Genomic DNA, 14,297 nt, shown 5'->3' with positions numbered 1-14,297 from the left:
ACTGAAAGGAATGATGATGCAGTTCTCTGCATTCGGTTTGAGACTGTGACTAAGACAACAGTCGCTGGTCTGCATAAGACCCTCCTGAAGTATACTGACATCATTTGGGAATTCAATAATTGCACCCAGTTTGCAGTCATCCACAAACTTGGTCAACCACAGCTCCTTAGCTTTGGCCTGAACTTCTGAGAAGTATATACCAAACAGTAGGAGGCCCAGCACTGACCCTTGTGGCATCCCTGGTGACAGGTCTTCTGCTTGATGTGGAGTCACCCACTTTGATAGCATGTGACCGGTTTGTCAGCCAGCTGGCAACCCATCTTACAACAAAGGGGTTCAATTTGCTACATTTAATGGTAATGCCCGAGTGTGGGATTGTGTCAAAGGCCTTTGCTAAGTCGAGGTATGCTGTGTGCACAGATTTGCTCTTTTTAATGGCCCTGGTCACATTTTCAAAGAAATCCACTAGATTTAAAAAACAGGATCTGCCCTTGACAAAACTGAATTGGGTCAGATCCAGGATTTGGGGGTTGCCTATGTCTATTTATGAGGTCCATGATGATACGTTCCATGGCTTTACACATGAGGCTGGTCAGACTTATGGGTCTATAATTCCCTGGGTCTGTTGCTAAGCCACCTTTGTGGAGGGGAATAACTGGTGCTGTTCTCCATTCCCCAGGAACAAAGTCAGTGGTTAGGCTGTGATTGAACAGGGTACTTAATGGTGATGCTACTTCATGTTTTAGCTTGTTCAGAACACAGCCTGGGATGTCATCTGATCCCATACAGACTGTGTTTTTGCCTTAGACAAGGCTATAACGAATTGCTCTTAGGATATGTGTGTGTGTGTGTGTGGGGGGGGGGGGGGGTTAGAGGCATGGTTTGTGAAACGTTTGGAGGGGATAAGGTTGGGAAACATTTGCCAAATCTGTCCACTAGCACGTGTGCTATCTCGGTGGGATCAGTGTGTATGACACCATTAGTCTCTAGCTCGGCACATGATTGGGTCCTACCTTTTAAGCTACATATGTAGCTGTAAAAGGCCTTATGATTTTCCTTAGCTGTGACTGCTAATTTTTTTCCTCAAAGTTACCTTTAGAGGATTTGATTTGTTGTCTTATTTACCTGTTAAGGCTGAGGAGGGTGCTTTTCCATTGCTGGGGCCTCGCCTTAGTATTCTTAGCAACTTTTTGCATTTGTTGTAAAGTTTCTTGAGGCTGGATGTCCATGTCCATCAGGGCAGCTTTTTTTTTTTTTTTTTTTACCTTGGGGCACTGGCTTTGATTTTCTCTGAGTCTACAGACTGACAAAAGTGATTGTACAGGGCTTTAGTGTAACCTTTGGTGTAGTTACCACTTCCAGTAGGGGGTGGAGCTTGGAATGCATTTACACCCGCCCCTAGGAGGGTATAGTTTGCTTTGGTGAAGTTTTTTAGTCTGACTTCGCCCTTTGTGAGTTCTAGTATTAGTGCCAGTTCAAAAGCGAATGATTTGTGGTCAAACTTAACTAATGAGGGTCCGACAGTTGTGGGGGTGCATCTGCTTGTCACGTTAGTGAGGAGCAGATCTAGCATGTTTGTTCCTCTTGTTGGGGTTTGAACAATTTGTTCCAGAGCATTTGAGTTAGTCAAGGAACTTTTGTGCCAGTGAGTTAGGGCTAGAGTAGGCTTCCCAGTTGATGTTGGGATAACTGAAATCCACCATGACCAGAGTTGTTTGGCAGTATTTGGATTGACTGCAGTTTGGTCAAGTAGGCATTGTGCACATCATGATCCATGGAGGGGATCTATAACTAGCTATGACTTGAATGCGGTTCTTACGCACAGTAATCTGAACTTGGACTAACTCCATGGAGTTGTCCAGTCTAACTAGTTGGGAGTTGAATCTCTAAAACAGATAGAAACACCGCCTCCTTTAGCTCTCGCACATTCATTTTGCAGTCTGAAAGTGTGGAAGGAGTTGTAGCCTTGCAAGGCTGGGGTACTCTCTTATGTCTTGAACCAAGTTTCTGTGACTGCACAGACATCTACATCCTCCAGTGATAGAGGCTCTTCCAAGGTGTGCAGTTTTTGGTTTAAGCTCCTAGCATTTAGTAGCATAACAGCTAGTGCAAATCCACTTCCGAGCAGAACTGTAAAAATGGAGTGGAAGAAAATGACTATAAATTGCTTGCAAAGTGAGAACCTGAAACTGAATACAGAGTTCCGTGTTTAGGCGGGAACACTAGACATGTCTAAGAGACATAGCTGGGCTCTAATTCTCACATTCCACTTGCAAACCAATACAATACTTTGTGTAAAACAGACAAATTCCCCATACTTCCCTCAAGAATGCAAAGCACTGGGGAGATCACCTCGTCTTCCTTCTAACCTACCTTCATATAGCGCGGCCTCTGGGCTCTAAAAGCATCAATGACATCTCTGAGTTTCTTGGACCATGGATTATCAAGGAGTGGTAGAGCGCTCTGTAAAATAAAACAAAAGTAAGGTAAGTCAGACATAAAGGTAGACTCCAAAAATGTACAAGTGTCTCAAAATCCGAGCAAGAAAAATGAGGTGACAATTCATGTTCAAGATGACTGCATGCTTTTGAAAACATAAAGCAGACTAACTGTAAATCAAGTCCAGAACAAAGCATACTTGCTAAGAGTGTGTTGTGTTACAAAAAGCTAAAAATTCATGCAAAATAAATCTACTATTAAATTATTTTTTGCAATATTCACTATGCATTACTGCCATGTTTTTATCCTTAGTCCTCAATCAAATAATCAAAATTGTTAAAAATGATTTCTACACCGAAGCTTGTTCTCACCATGTTAGGGTCTATCTGGTTGAAGGATGGCAAATTAAAAATGCTTTGGAGAAGGCTCTGTTGAACATTTACACCAATCCATAAGAATAAGTTCAGTCCATTCTCGAGCAAATACATCCCACCTTTCGAAAGGCGCTCTTCTGAATCCCGGATAGCTCCGGGTACAGTGTCACTGTCTACATCCATCTTATGCTAGGAAATAAAATTAAAAAAAAAAGCTTAATATCTACACAACCCAAAAGAAAAACTCAAATATAAGTGAAGCAGCTGTAAATAATGACATACACAAACACTTCTAGCACCTCAGCTGAAAAGCATTCTAAGGAAGTGACATCAATTTGTAAACATTGAATATATACTCAAATAAATTAAAAAATAATTTTAACACTCAAGTATTAAGCTAAAATGAAGTGAAATTATATTAAATACTTCCAATTAATATCCATGTTCAAGCCCCTTGGAGTCAACATATCACATTTTAAAATACATACACTTTTCTTTTTTTTCTAACTTTAACTTACAATATAGTAGCGCGTAATAAATTTGTGTTTTTATCATATTTACATCACAAATGTTCATTGAGAAGCCGCGGTGGTACAGCGGTAGCGGTGTTGTCTCACAGCAAGAGGTTCTCCTGTTTGATTCTCGGCTGGAGTGTCTTCTGTGTGGAGTCTGCATGTCCTCCCCGCAGTCGAGTGGCTTCCGAAAGACATGCATGAATGGGCGTGCCTTTGCTGAAGTTTGGTTGTCGGGCTGGCAACTCGGGACCATAAAAATCTACTGTCAATCATTAGCAGACCGGAATTCCACTGTGGCGACCCCTAACCGGGAAAAGTAGAAAAGACAAACATCATAAATGTTCATGCACTGTACTGCACTCTAGTTTTTTTGCCACTGAATCTCTCAAGTGCTCCTTTAATCTGCAATTAAAATTTCGCTAAGTTTCACATATAGCAAACAATCCACATGGACATTTTAAAGCATATACCACGTGCACAATATTACAAGTAAAAAGTTCAGTAGTATAAAAACAAACTTCACTAATAAGTAAAAAGGTCAAAAATTAAAACTTAAAAGCATAACCCCACCTTCGTTTCAAGTACAAAGTCTGGTATATACCAAATATCAGACAGCATGAGGATACAACACTAAAATTTCTGGCAGCAATCACAAGGATCAATTCATAATTTAGTCTCAAAATATCCACTTCAGAATGATAGGCTTTCCAAGATCAGTGTGGTATTTATTAGTAGTAGATACTATTTTACTAAAGTCCATTTGGCCACAAACAGCTAAACAAATGAAAATGTATCTACACTTTTATATTTTTTTAATGGCGGGCATGGCCCTCAACACCCCTGCAACCCCTTCTCTAATACTGTAACTCTGAATCTGGTCATAGAATGTTATATTCTAGAATTGTTAAAGGTTCACTTGGCCTTCTGGTTCTGAAAACAGAGGGTTTGACAAAACAGTCACCATTAAACAAACTGCATCAACAATTCCTGAATGAGTTATTTAACTGCCTTTGGACACAATACCCCTCACAACATCTGCCAAACTAGTTTGCTGTACTGACAAGACCTTGTCTGTTGAATCTTGTGGTTGGGTTCAGAAGATTTTCAAGATATTCAAGTTAAAGACAAGTGCTTGGTGCTTCTTTATATAATTACATCATGTACAGACAACTAGAGACAATATAAATGCGCCTAGACTCCACTCCCCCACCACCCACCCAGAGTCCACCAGGATGCCCCCAGTTACTTCTGAGCAAACATATTGCATATCAAGAAATTATGAAGATCTAGCAACTGTACTGCAAGCAAGAAAGATGCAAGTTTTCACCTGCCCAACATACAGTGAAAGTACAGTTTTGTACCTACCATAAATGTAGATGTTCGAGGATCCACATTGCTGCAGTCCTTACTATTGGGTAGTCCGCTGTCCAGTCGGCCCGAATACCAGAGTATATGGCTGACGTCGGTCAGGGCGCATTAGACTGACGTCAGTACGTCAGGGTACTAATGCGCATGACCGACGTCATATCCTCAGTCTTTTCTTGCCCCAGATGTCAGAAGACCCTAAAAAGACAAGGCCCAAAATACCTGCACCAAAAATATGTACAATATATACAAAAATGTATACAAAAATATCAACATATAATCTCACCTACACAACCACCCCTAAACACAGAGGGGAAGGAGGGAGGGTAAATTGGACTGCAGCAATGTGGATCCTCGAACATCTACATTTATGGTAGGTACAAAACTGTACTATGTTCTTCGTTCCACATTGCTGCAGTCCTTACTATTGGGTAGAATCCCAAAGCAGAGGTAAGGGAGGCTGGCAAATCATAAAGAAGTAGGAGCTGACAACATGCCTTGCAAAACAGCTGTGGCAAAACCAGCCCTAGACTTAGAGTAGATAGGAAGGTGATAATGCTTAGAGAAAGTATGCACTGAACTCCAAGTAGCTGCCTCCAAAATATCCTTAGTTGCCACCCCCTTAGAAATGCTGTTGAAGTGGCAGTAGCCCTAGTGGAATGAGGCCTAATCCCAGCTGGAATCTCCTTGCCATGATGGGAATAACAAAATGCAATGCAAAACCCAATCCACCTAGAAATAGTTTGTTTTGACACAGGCTTGCCCTGCGAAGTCAAAGCAAAAGAAACAAACAACTGCTGAGACTGCCTAAAATCCTTAGTCCTGCTTAAATAATAACGCAATTGCCTGTGTACATCTAAAGTGTGCAAAATCTTTTCCCCTTTATTTTGGGGGTCTGCATAAAAAGTAGGCAAATGAATAGTTTGGTTTAAAGCCACACTAGAAACCACCTTAGGCATAAAGGAAGGATTAGTGCGTAATGATACCCTATCCTTATGGAAAATCAAAAGGGCTCTACTGCCATAAGGGCCTGCAACTCAGACACCCTTCTTGCAGAAGTAATAGCCAACAGAAAAGCAGTCTTCCATGACAAGTATTTCAATTCAGCAGTAGCCGCAGGCTCAAAAGGTTGTAGAGTAAGTTTTTCCAACACAAAATTGAGATCCCAAGCAGGAGTAGGAGCTCTATTGGGGGTCTTATATTCTTTGCCCCTCTAAGAAACTGCTTGAACAAAGGATGCGAAAACAAAGGTGGGTCACAATCATAGTGAGCTGAAATTGCTGCAGCATGAATCTTAATGGAAGAGAAGGACAAACCTTTGTCCAATAACTCAGTAAGATATTGAAGAACCACACTCAAATTAGGCTCAGAAATCTCCAAATTCTTTGCTGTACTCCAAAATAAAAATCTCTTCCATTTTTCTGCGTACACTTTCCTTGTACTAGGTCGTCTAGCTTCCATAATCACATTTAAAACTTGTTGAGGAAGTTGAGACCTGCTGTGTTTCAACACAGAAGATGCCAGGCTGTTAGATGAAGAGAGTGAAGCTTGACATTGAACAGATGACCGTCCTTCTGAGATAACAGATGAGGAATCAAAGGTAAAGGCCATGGAGGCTTCATTACCAGACTCCTTAGTAGTGGGTACCAGTGTTGCCGAGGCCAATCTGGAGCTATCAAAATCATCCTTGGCTTGTCTTGTCTGACTTTTAATAGCACCTTTGGAAGAAGAGGCAGAGGTGGAAAGGCATACACATGAAGGTTTTTCCAACTGAAAGACAGAGCATCCACTTTCCAAGCTGTGTGATGAAACCCCTTTGTGCAAAACTTTGGCAGCTGGTGGTTTAGTGGAGAAGCGAACAGATCTATGTCTGGAGTTCCCCATGACACTGTCAATTTCTGAAATACATGAAGATCCAGTTTCCACCGTGGGGATCCATGATTTGTCTGCTTAACACATCTGCTAAGGAGTTCTGTGCTCCTGGCAGAAACCTTGCCTGAAGAGTTAGTTGCAAGCTTAGCGCAGTCTCCCATAAAATCATTGCTTGCCTGCATAGAGGATAAGAATGTGTTCCCCTTGCTTGTTGATGTACCACATGACAGTTGTGTTGTCTGTTAGAATCAACACCTGCCCTGGAAGAAGTAACTCCTTGAAAGCCATTAATGCAAACTGGACTGCTAACATCTCCTTCATGTTGATATGTAGATGCTGTAGTCTGGCAGGCCACTTGTCTTGTATCCACTTTCCATTTAGATGAGCTCCCAAGCAATGTCCGAGGCATCTGTCGTTAAAATCTGACTCGCCTCTGGCCGGGTCACAGAGAGTCCCTTGTTTAGGTGACATTCCTGAGCCCACCACAAAAATTCTTTTTGAAGGCAAGGTATTATTTGAATGACAGTGTCCAAATCCTGGCAGTGCTGTGTCCATACACTTTTGAGATACCATTGTAGCTTCCTCATATGCAGTTTGGCATTGGGAAGCACCAGAATACAAGATGCCATGAACCCTAATGCTTGAAGGACTGTCCTTGCAGTCAGCACGGACTGATGAGATAGTTGATGGAAGTAAAGTGATAGACTGTTTTGTTTGTCCGGGGTTAAAAAGGCCATCTGGGCTGCTGTATTCAGTCTCACACCCAGAAAGCACATGTCTTGAGAGGGTACTAGACTGGACTTTATTTCGTTCACAGAATACCCTAGGCATCTTAGCACTGCTATAACATATTCCAGATGCTGTAGAAGGTCTTCCTTTTCTTGAGCCAGAATCAGGCAGTCGTCCAAGTAAGGATAGATTTGAATTCCTTGTAGCCTGAAGTAAGCTATCACTGGAGCCAGAACCTTTGTGAATACTCTGGGGGCAGTAGATAAGCCAAAGGGCAATGCAGAGAACTGATAATGAGAATTTCCAGCTCGAAACCGCAGATACTTCCTGCAACTTAGCCTTATAGGCACATGAAGGTAAGCTTCCTTGAGATCTAAAGTTACCATCCAGTGATCTTTGCCCAGCAGAGGTAAAAGCTGTTGTAACGTCAACATCTTGAACTTGGGAATGTCCAGATAAGTGTTGAGGAGAGATAAATCCAAAATTGGTCTCCACGTGTTCCCCTTCTTTGGTACTAGGAACAGGCGAGAATAAAATCCTAGGCCCCTTTCTGATACAGGGACTGGCTGAATGGCCCCCATTTGGAGTAACTGAGAAATTTGCTTGTGAGCCTCTTTTCTTTGTGGAGGAGGAACGTCTGGCATGCCTTTGAAAGGGGGCAATGTATGGAAATAAAACCTGTAACCGTGGTGAATGATATCCAACACCCATCTGTCTTGAGTAATTAAATCCCAATTTTCTTTGAAAAGAGACAGTCTTCCTCCCAAAGGAGCTGCCAGACGAGAATCTACTGGCAGCTGAAAAGGCAGGTCATTGGGTCTGTTTACGAAAGGACTGACCCCTGCCCTCACCAGAAGTCTGAGCAGGTGAACTCCCTGTTCTAGGCCTAAAAGAACCTTGAGCTCTGCCCCTACCACGTCTAGACCTACCCCTAGACTGGGAATCATAAGCAGGATATGTCCACCCCTTAGCAGGCCAATTTCTACTAAACTTGGTGGCTGCACCTGCAAAAATCTTTAACAGTTTGCATAGACTTAGCTTTGTCCTCCATTTTCTTTAAAACTGCTTCCACAGGCGAACCAAACAACACATCAGACTGTAAAGGAGCATCCAAAATCCTTGTCTTAACATGCTCAGCTAAATTCTGATCCCTCAACCAGGCATGCCTGCGAAGAACAGAACTAGTGGCAGCCACCCTCGAGGAGGCCTGTACAGCATCAAAACCACATTGCAAAGAATGCTTACCCACTTGTTCAGACACATGAACCAAATCCAGCAACTCTTTACACTCAATACCTTCCGCCAAAGCATCCACCTTAGATTTCAATTGTGAAAGGAGAAAATTTTGATATTTTAGCATGTGAAACTGACAATTCAACGCTCTCATGGCTAGAGTGGAAGAAGTATACACTTTCTTTCCCCACCTATCCAAAGCCCTTGCCTCTTTATCAGTGGGAACAGGATTTTTTTAACCACAGAGGCCTTAACACCTTTAGGCCCCTGAGAAACAGTTTCTGGGTCCGCCCTAGGACTCTTAAACAAATACTTATGAGCTTCGGGCACCCTATAGTACCTATCAGGTTTAACAGGAGCAGGAGGCAAAGAGTCAGGGTTCAGGAAGCCTCTGCAAAACATCTTCCACCACATTCAACACAGGAGGTATAGCTAAGGGCCTATGCTGGGGTAAAACAAGAATTCCCTAAGCCTTTTCCTGGAATCAGAGTAATCCTGGCCTTCCCATTTAAAGTGCTCCCTCATGGAATGCAGAGTCTCTGAAAATGAGAAATCCTCAGGAGGAGAAGCTGTAGGAGTGGAATCATCCACATCAGAATCAGAATAAGGAGGATACTCCTGCAAATCTTCATAGAAGACTCAGAAGCCTCTGAACACTGTTCAAAACTATCAAACTCCGGTTCCACCCTAGGCCTCTTATCAGGAGGGGCATAGAACCTCTAATCATAGTAATCAAATCTTCTGCCATTTTAAGCATATGTTTCTTAGGTACAGAACCGAAATGCTAGGAGAAGCCCCCACTGAAGCTGAACTTGGCCTACCTCTCAAAGAAGTTTTGGCAACAGAAGGAGAGGCTCTAACTACCTTGGGAAGAGAGGGAAGAACAGCTACCTGAGAAGCCCCTCAGCCTGGCCTACCTCCTGAGAAGGCACATCCTGTAACAGTAAAGTTTCTGCCTGAGACTCCATAGAAACTCCTGGCAAAACCTCTGGCTCCACTGAGCCTTCTAAAGAACCGGCGTCCGGGACTGCCGGTTCATCAACCCTAGGCTTCGCTGGTTTGTCCTTTGGCTTCTTGACGAAGCGGGCGCCGGAGCATCCGGCGGCATTTTATAATTGCAACGCTTCCCAAACACTAACCTGGCACAGTCTAACCTCCTCTTAATAGTGCGTTTGTTAAACCTAGCACAAGAGCGGCATCCAACAACGTCGTGCTCAGGCCCTAAACAAGGTATACACAAGGTATGGTAATCCCTATGAGGTATCTGTTTCCCACAAGAAATACAGTTATTCACTTTTCTGACATCGGTTAAATACTGAGGCAAGAAAAACCAAAATGTTCCCCAACGGGGTACTTAGCCAACTCTGATTCGGTCTGAAACTCCGGTTTCGGAAATATTTCAGAACGCCAACCTGCACTCGCAAAACTGCTTCTGCATCGGACCATGCGGCAAAAAAGACTGAGGATATGATGTCGGTCATGCGCATTAGTACCCTGACGTACTGACGTCAGTCTAATGCGCCCTGACCGACGTCAGCCATATACTCTGGTATTCGGGCCGACTGGACAGCGGACTACCCAATAGTAAGGAATGCAGCAATGTGGAACGAAGAACATCTCTAACAACACAGACTGAACAGAGGACCATCACTGAGAAGAACGTGGGAGGGTATTTATGACTCATCACAGAAAGTACAGTTATGTACACTTACCATAAATGTAGATGATCAAATGTATTCACTGTTGCAGTCATCACACTTGGGTTATCTGCCTGCAGGGAGCCCTCAGTCGGCCCGAATACCAGAAACTTAGTATTTCTGCATCGGTTGCTGTCACTTCCAAGACTGACATCAGGTCATCAGGGGTATAAAAACAGGCAGCCGACACGATTACATCAGTTTTTCCTGCCCCAAATGTCAGGAGCCCCCCAAATAGGGAGCTAAGTTATGGTGGGAAAACACCACCAGTAAAAAGTAAATCCCAATAGCCCTGTAAGGGGTGAGTAATAGACTTAGAGAGGAGAGAGAGACAACAGGGCTGGCCGGTGGGAAACCAGGACTGCAACAGTGAATACACTTGAACATCTACATTTATGGTAAGTGTACACAACTGTACTATGTTCTTCACGTTTCACTGTTGCAGTCATCACAATTGGCTTGATTCCCAAAGCTGAAGAATGGGTGGAGGCAGTCAAGAAGATTTGGGGCTGGCTAGTATGCCTTACAGGACTACTGTTGCAAAACCCGCCCTGGATTTGGAAAAGATAGGCAGGTGGTAATGCTTGGTGAAGGTGTGAACAGAACCTCCAGGTAGCAGCTTCCAGAATGTCCCTGGTAGGGACACCCCTGAGGAATACTGCAGAGGTAGCAGTTGCCTTGGTGGAATGCGTTCTGACCCCCTGAGGGGTTGGTTTCCCATGGTGTTTGTAGCAGAAATGGATACATTGTGCTATCCATTTGGAAATGGTTTGTTTTGAAATGGCCTTGCCCTCTGCCCCTGCTGCAAAACTGACTAGTAATTGGTCAGATTTCCTGAAGGGTTTAGTCCTATCAAGATAAAATCTGAGCTGTCTGTGCAAGTCTAAGGTGTGCATGATCCTTTCCCCTTTATTTTGAGGATTAGGGAAGAAGGTTGGCAAATGGACAGATTGGTTGACAGACGCACTGGACACCACTTTAGGCATAAAGGAAGGGTTAGTCCTGAGGGAGACCGTGTCAGCATGAAAAATAATGCAGGGTTCCACAGCCATAAGTGCTTGTAGCTCAGACACTCTTCTAGCTGAAGTGATGGCCAGAAGCAAGGCTGCTTTCCAGGAGAGGAATTTTAACTCTGCAGAAGTGGCAGGCTCAAAGGGGGGCAGCGTGAGCTTTTTCAGTACAAAGTTAAGTTCCCAAGCAGGGATGGGTGCTCTCCTTGGTGGCCTTAAGTTGTTTGCCCCTCTTAGGAAATGTCTGATGAGAGGGTGAGAAGAGAGGTGGCTCAGTGTTGTAATGAGTCGAGATGGCAGAGGCATGGATCTTAATGGAAGAGAAGGATAGGCCTCTGTGGAGTAGATCTGCTAGGTAACCCAGGATTAGAGGTAAGAAGGGCAGTGTTGTGTCCTCTCCTTTAGACTGAATCCAGGAACAATACCTTTTCTACTTATCAGCATAAGATTTCCTTATACTGGGTCTTCTGGCTTCAAGAATGATGTCCAGCACCTGCTTGCTTAGGCTGGTCACTGGGGGAGAATTCAAGGAATAAGCCAGGCTGTAAGATTTAGGGTTTGCAGTTGTGGATGCAAGATCTGTCCCTCCTGCTGAGTGAGGAGGGTTGGGATCTGAGGTAGGTGCCAGGGTGGCACCAGTGACAGGCTGCACAGTAGTGGGTACCAGTGCTGGCATGGCCAGTCTGGGGCAATCAGGATTGCCCTTGGTCTGTCCTGTCTTATCTTGAGTAATATTCTTGTGAGAAGAGGCAGAGGGGGAAATGCATAGACTGAGAAATTTACCCACTGGAAGGATAGGGCATCCATTTTCCAGGCCCTGCTGTGAGGTGTCCTGGTGCAGAATTTGCTGAACTGGTGATTGTAGGGGGAGGCAAAAAGGTCCACCTCTGGGGCCCCCATTTCTGGGTTAGAAGACTGAAAGTGCTGGGGTCTAATTGCCACTTGTGTAGGTCTAGGAGATTTCTGCTTAAGTTGTCTGCCAGAACGTTTTGTTAGCCTGGCAGGAATTGAGCTTGTAGATGAATATGCATGTCCAAACCCGTGTTCCACAGGGCCATGGCTAGCCTGCAGAGGAGGTAAGAGTGGGTTCCCCCCTGCTTGTTAATGTACCACATAACTGTGGTGTTGTCTGTTTTTATTAGCAAGGGTCTTGGTAAGAATAGGGATCTGAAAGCTGTCAAAGTGTGCTGAACAGCTAGCATCTCTTTTTGGTTGATGTGCAGATGAATTTGACTTGGGCTCCAGTGGCCCTGAATGCACTTGTCATCCAGATGTGCCCCCCCAGGCATAGTCTGATGCATCTGTGGTTAGGGTCTGGGCGGCATGGAGTTGAGTAAAGGGAAGTCCCCTTGTTGTGGCTGCATGCTGCTGCCCACCAGAGAAACTCTGTCCTTAGACAAGATATGACGTATTTCAGTTCCTGAGAATGTTGGCACCAAAGACTTTTAAGTACCACTGAAGTTTCCTCATATGCAGTCTGGCATATGGAATTAGTAGAATGCAAGAGGCCATGAACGCTAGGGCCTGCAGGAGTTTCCTTGCGGATAGCTGGGTTCAAGTGGCCATTTGAGCGAAGTAGCCTGTTAGATAGGCTTGCTTTTCTGGAAAAAGGAATGCCATCTGGGATGCTGTGTCCAAGCTTGCTCCCAGGAATAAAATCTTTTGACTGGGGACTAGTTTCAATTTGTTTTCGTTGACAGTCTACCCCAAGGAAGTTATAAGGTTCTTTACAAATGTCAGGTGCTGCAATAGCTTTTACTGTCTGCCTGGATCATGCATCGTCCAAGTAAGGGTAAATCTGAATCTTTCTCTGTCTGCAAAAGGCAATGGCTGGAGCCAGGCATTTTGTGAAGACTCTGGGAGCAGTGGATAAGCCAAAGGGAAGTGCAGAAAACTGATAATGCATAGATCCTGCCCTGAAACATAGGCATTTCCTGCATGAGTCCCTGACAGGGATGTGCAAATAGGCTTCTTTTAGATCTAGGATGGCTAACCAGGCATCTTTGGACAGTACAGAAAGAAGCTGCTGAAGGGTGAGCATTTTGAATTTTGGTACCACCAGAAAGGTGTTTAGAATGGAAAGATCTAGGATTGGGCGCCAGGTGCCCTCTTTTCTGGGTACAAGGAAAAGTCTGGAATAAAATCCTTGACCTATCTGTTCTGCAGGAACAGGTTGAATTGCCTTTATGGGGAGCAGGGATTGTTAGGGGCACGAGCAATTGGGCAGAGCTGAGGAGTAGAGTTGAGACATCATTGTGAATTCTTTCCATAAGGGGGTGGCTTAGCACTCCCTGTTTTAGAAGTGGAGGTACTACAGTGCTGAGATCTCTGCATACCCTGAGACTGTAATTTGGGGGTCTGTTTGCCCTGGGTCTAGGTTGAGATGGCCTTGAGTGGGCTGGAAAGGACCAATGTTTTGAGGGGCAATGCCTACTGAATCTTGGAGGCTGCACTTGCAAAAAATCTTTGACTGTCTGCATAGACTTAGCTTTTTCTTCCATCATTTTTAGAACCTCTTCTGCTTTGGTGCCAAACAGACTGTCCTTGATCAAAGCAGCTTCTAGTAATTTTGATTTGACATGGTCTGGCAAGGTCTGCTCCTTAAGCCAAGAATGCCTTCTCAGTCCAGAACCAGTGACTGCTGCCCTGCAAGATGCTTCTAGGGCATCAAAGCCACATTGCAAGGTATGCCTGCTGACTTGGCTTGCAAAATGCAAAAGCTCCTGTAATTCTTTATTTTCTGCACAGTCCGTAAAGGTAGATAATTTTTGCTTAAGTTCCATAATATGTTGCTGGTATTTCAGCATGTGAAGCTGGCAATTCAATGCCCTAATGGTGAGAGTTGCAGAGGTGTATACTTTACTACCCCATCTGTCTAAATCTCGGGAATCCCTGTTGGAAGGGGTGGGATTCTTAGCTGTAGTTGCTTTTATACCTTTAGGCCCTTGGGAAATGACCTCTGGGTCAGCAGTAGCATTTTTGAAAAGAAATTTGTGAGGGTCAGGGACTCTGTAGTACCTATCTGGTTTCCTTGGAGTAGGGGGTAAAGTATCTGGAGGTAGA

General features: G+C 44.1%; 1 protein-coding gene across 1 annotated transcript in view; it reads right to left on the bottom strand.

Moving 5' to 3' along the window:
- The window catches only part of SEC24C (SEC24 homolog C, COPII coat complex component), a 2,546,747-nt gene that overhangs the window by 136,980 nt on the left and 2,395,470 nt on the right, over positions 1-14,297 (bottom strand). Inside the window, exons 22-23 of the mRNA XM_044055565.1 lie at positions 2,811-3,002; positions 2,374-2,463 (exon numbers count right to left, since the gene is read on the bottom strand). Coding sequence (XP_043911500.1) covers positions 2,374-2,463; positions 2,811-3,002 — 282 coding nt within the window. The remainder of the gene's footprint in view (positions 1-2,373; positions 2,464-2,810; positions 3,003-14,297) is intronic.

Source organism: Protopterus annectens, chromosome 14.part0, assembly GCF_019279795.1.
Source record: "Protopterus annectens isolate FY-2018-M chromosome 14.part0, PAN1.0, whole genome shotgun sequence".
Taxonomy (NCBI): domain Eukaryota; kingdom Metazoa; phylum Chordata; order Ceratodontiformes; family Protopteridae; genus Protopterus; species Protopterus annectens.
This window is presented reverse-complemented; position numbering and strand designations above follow the sequence as displayed.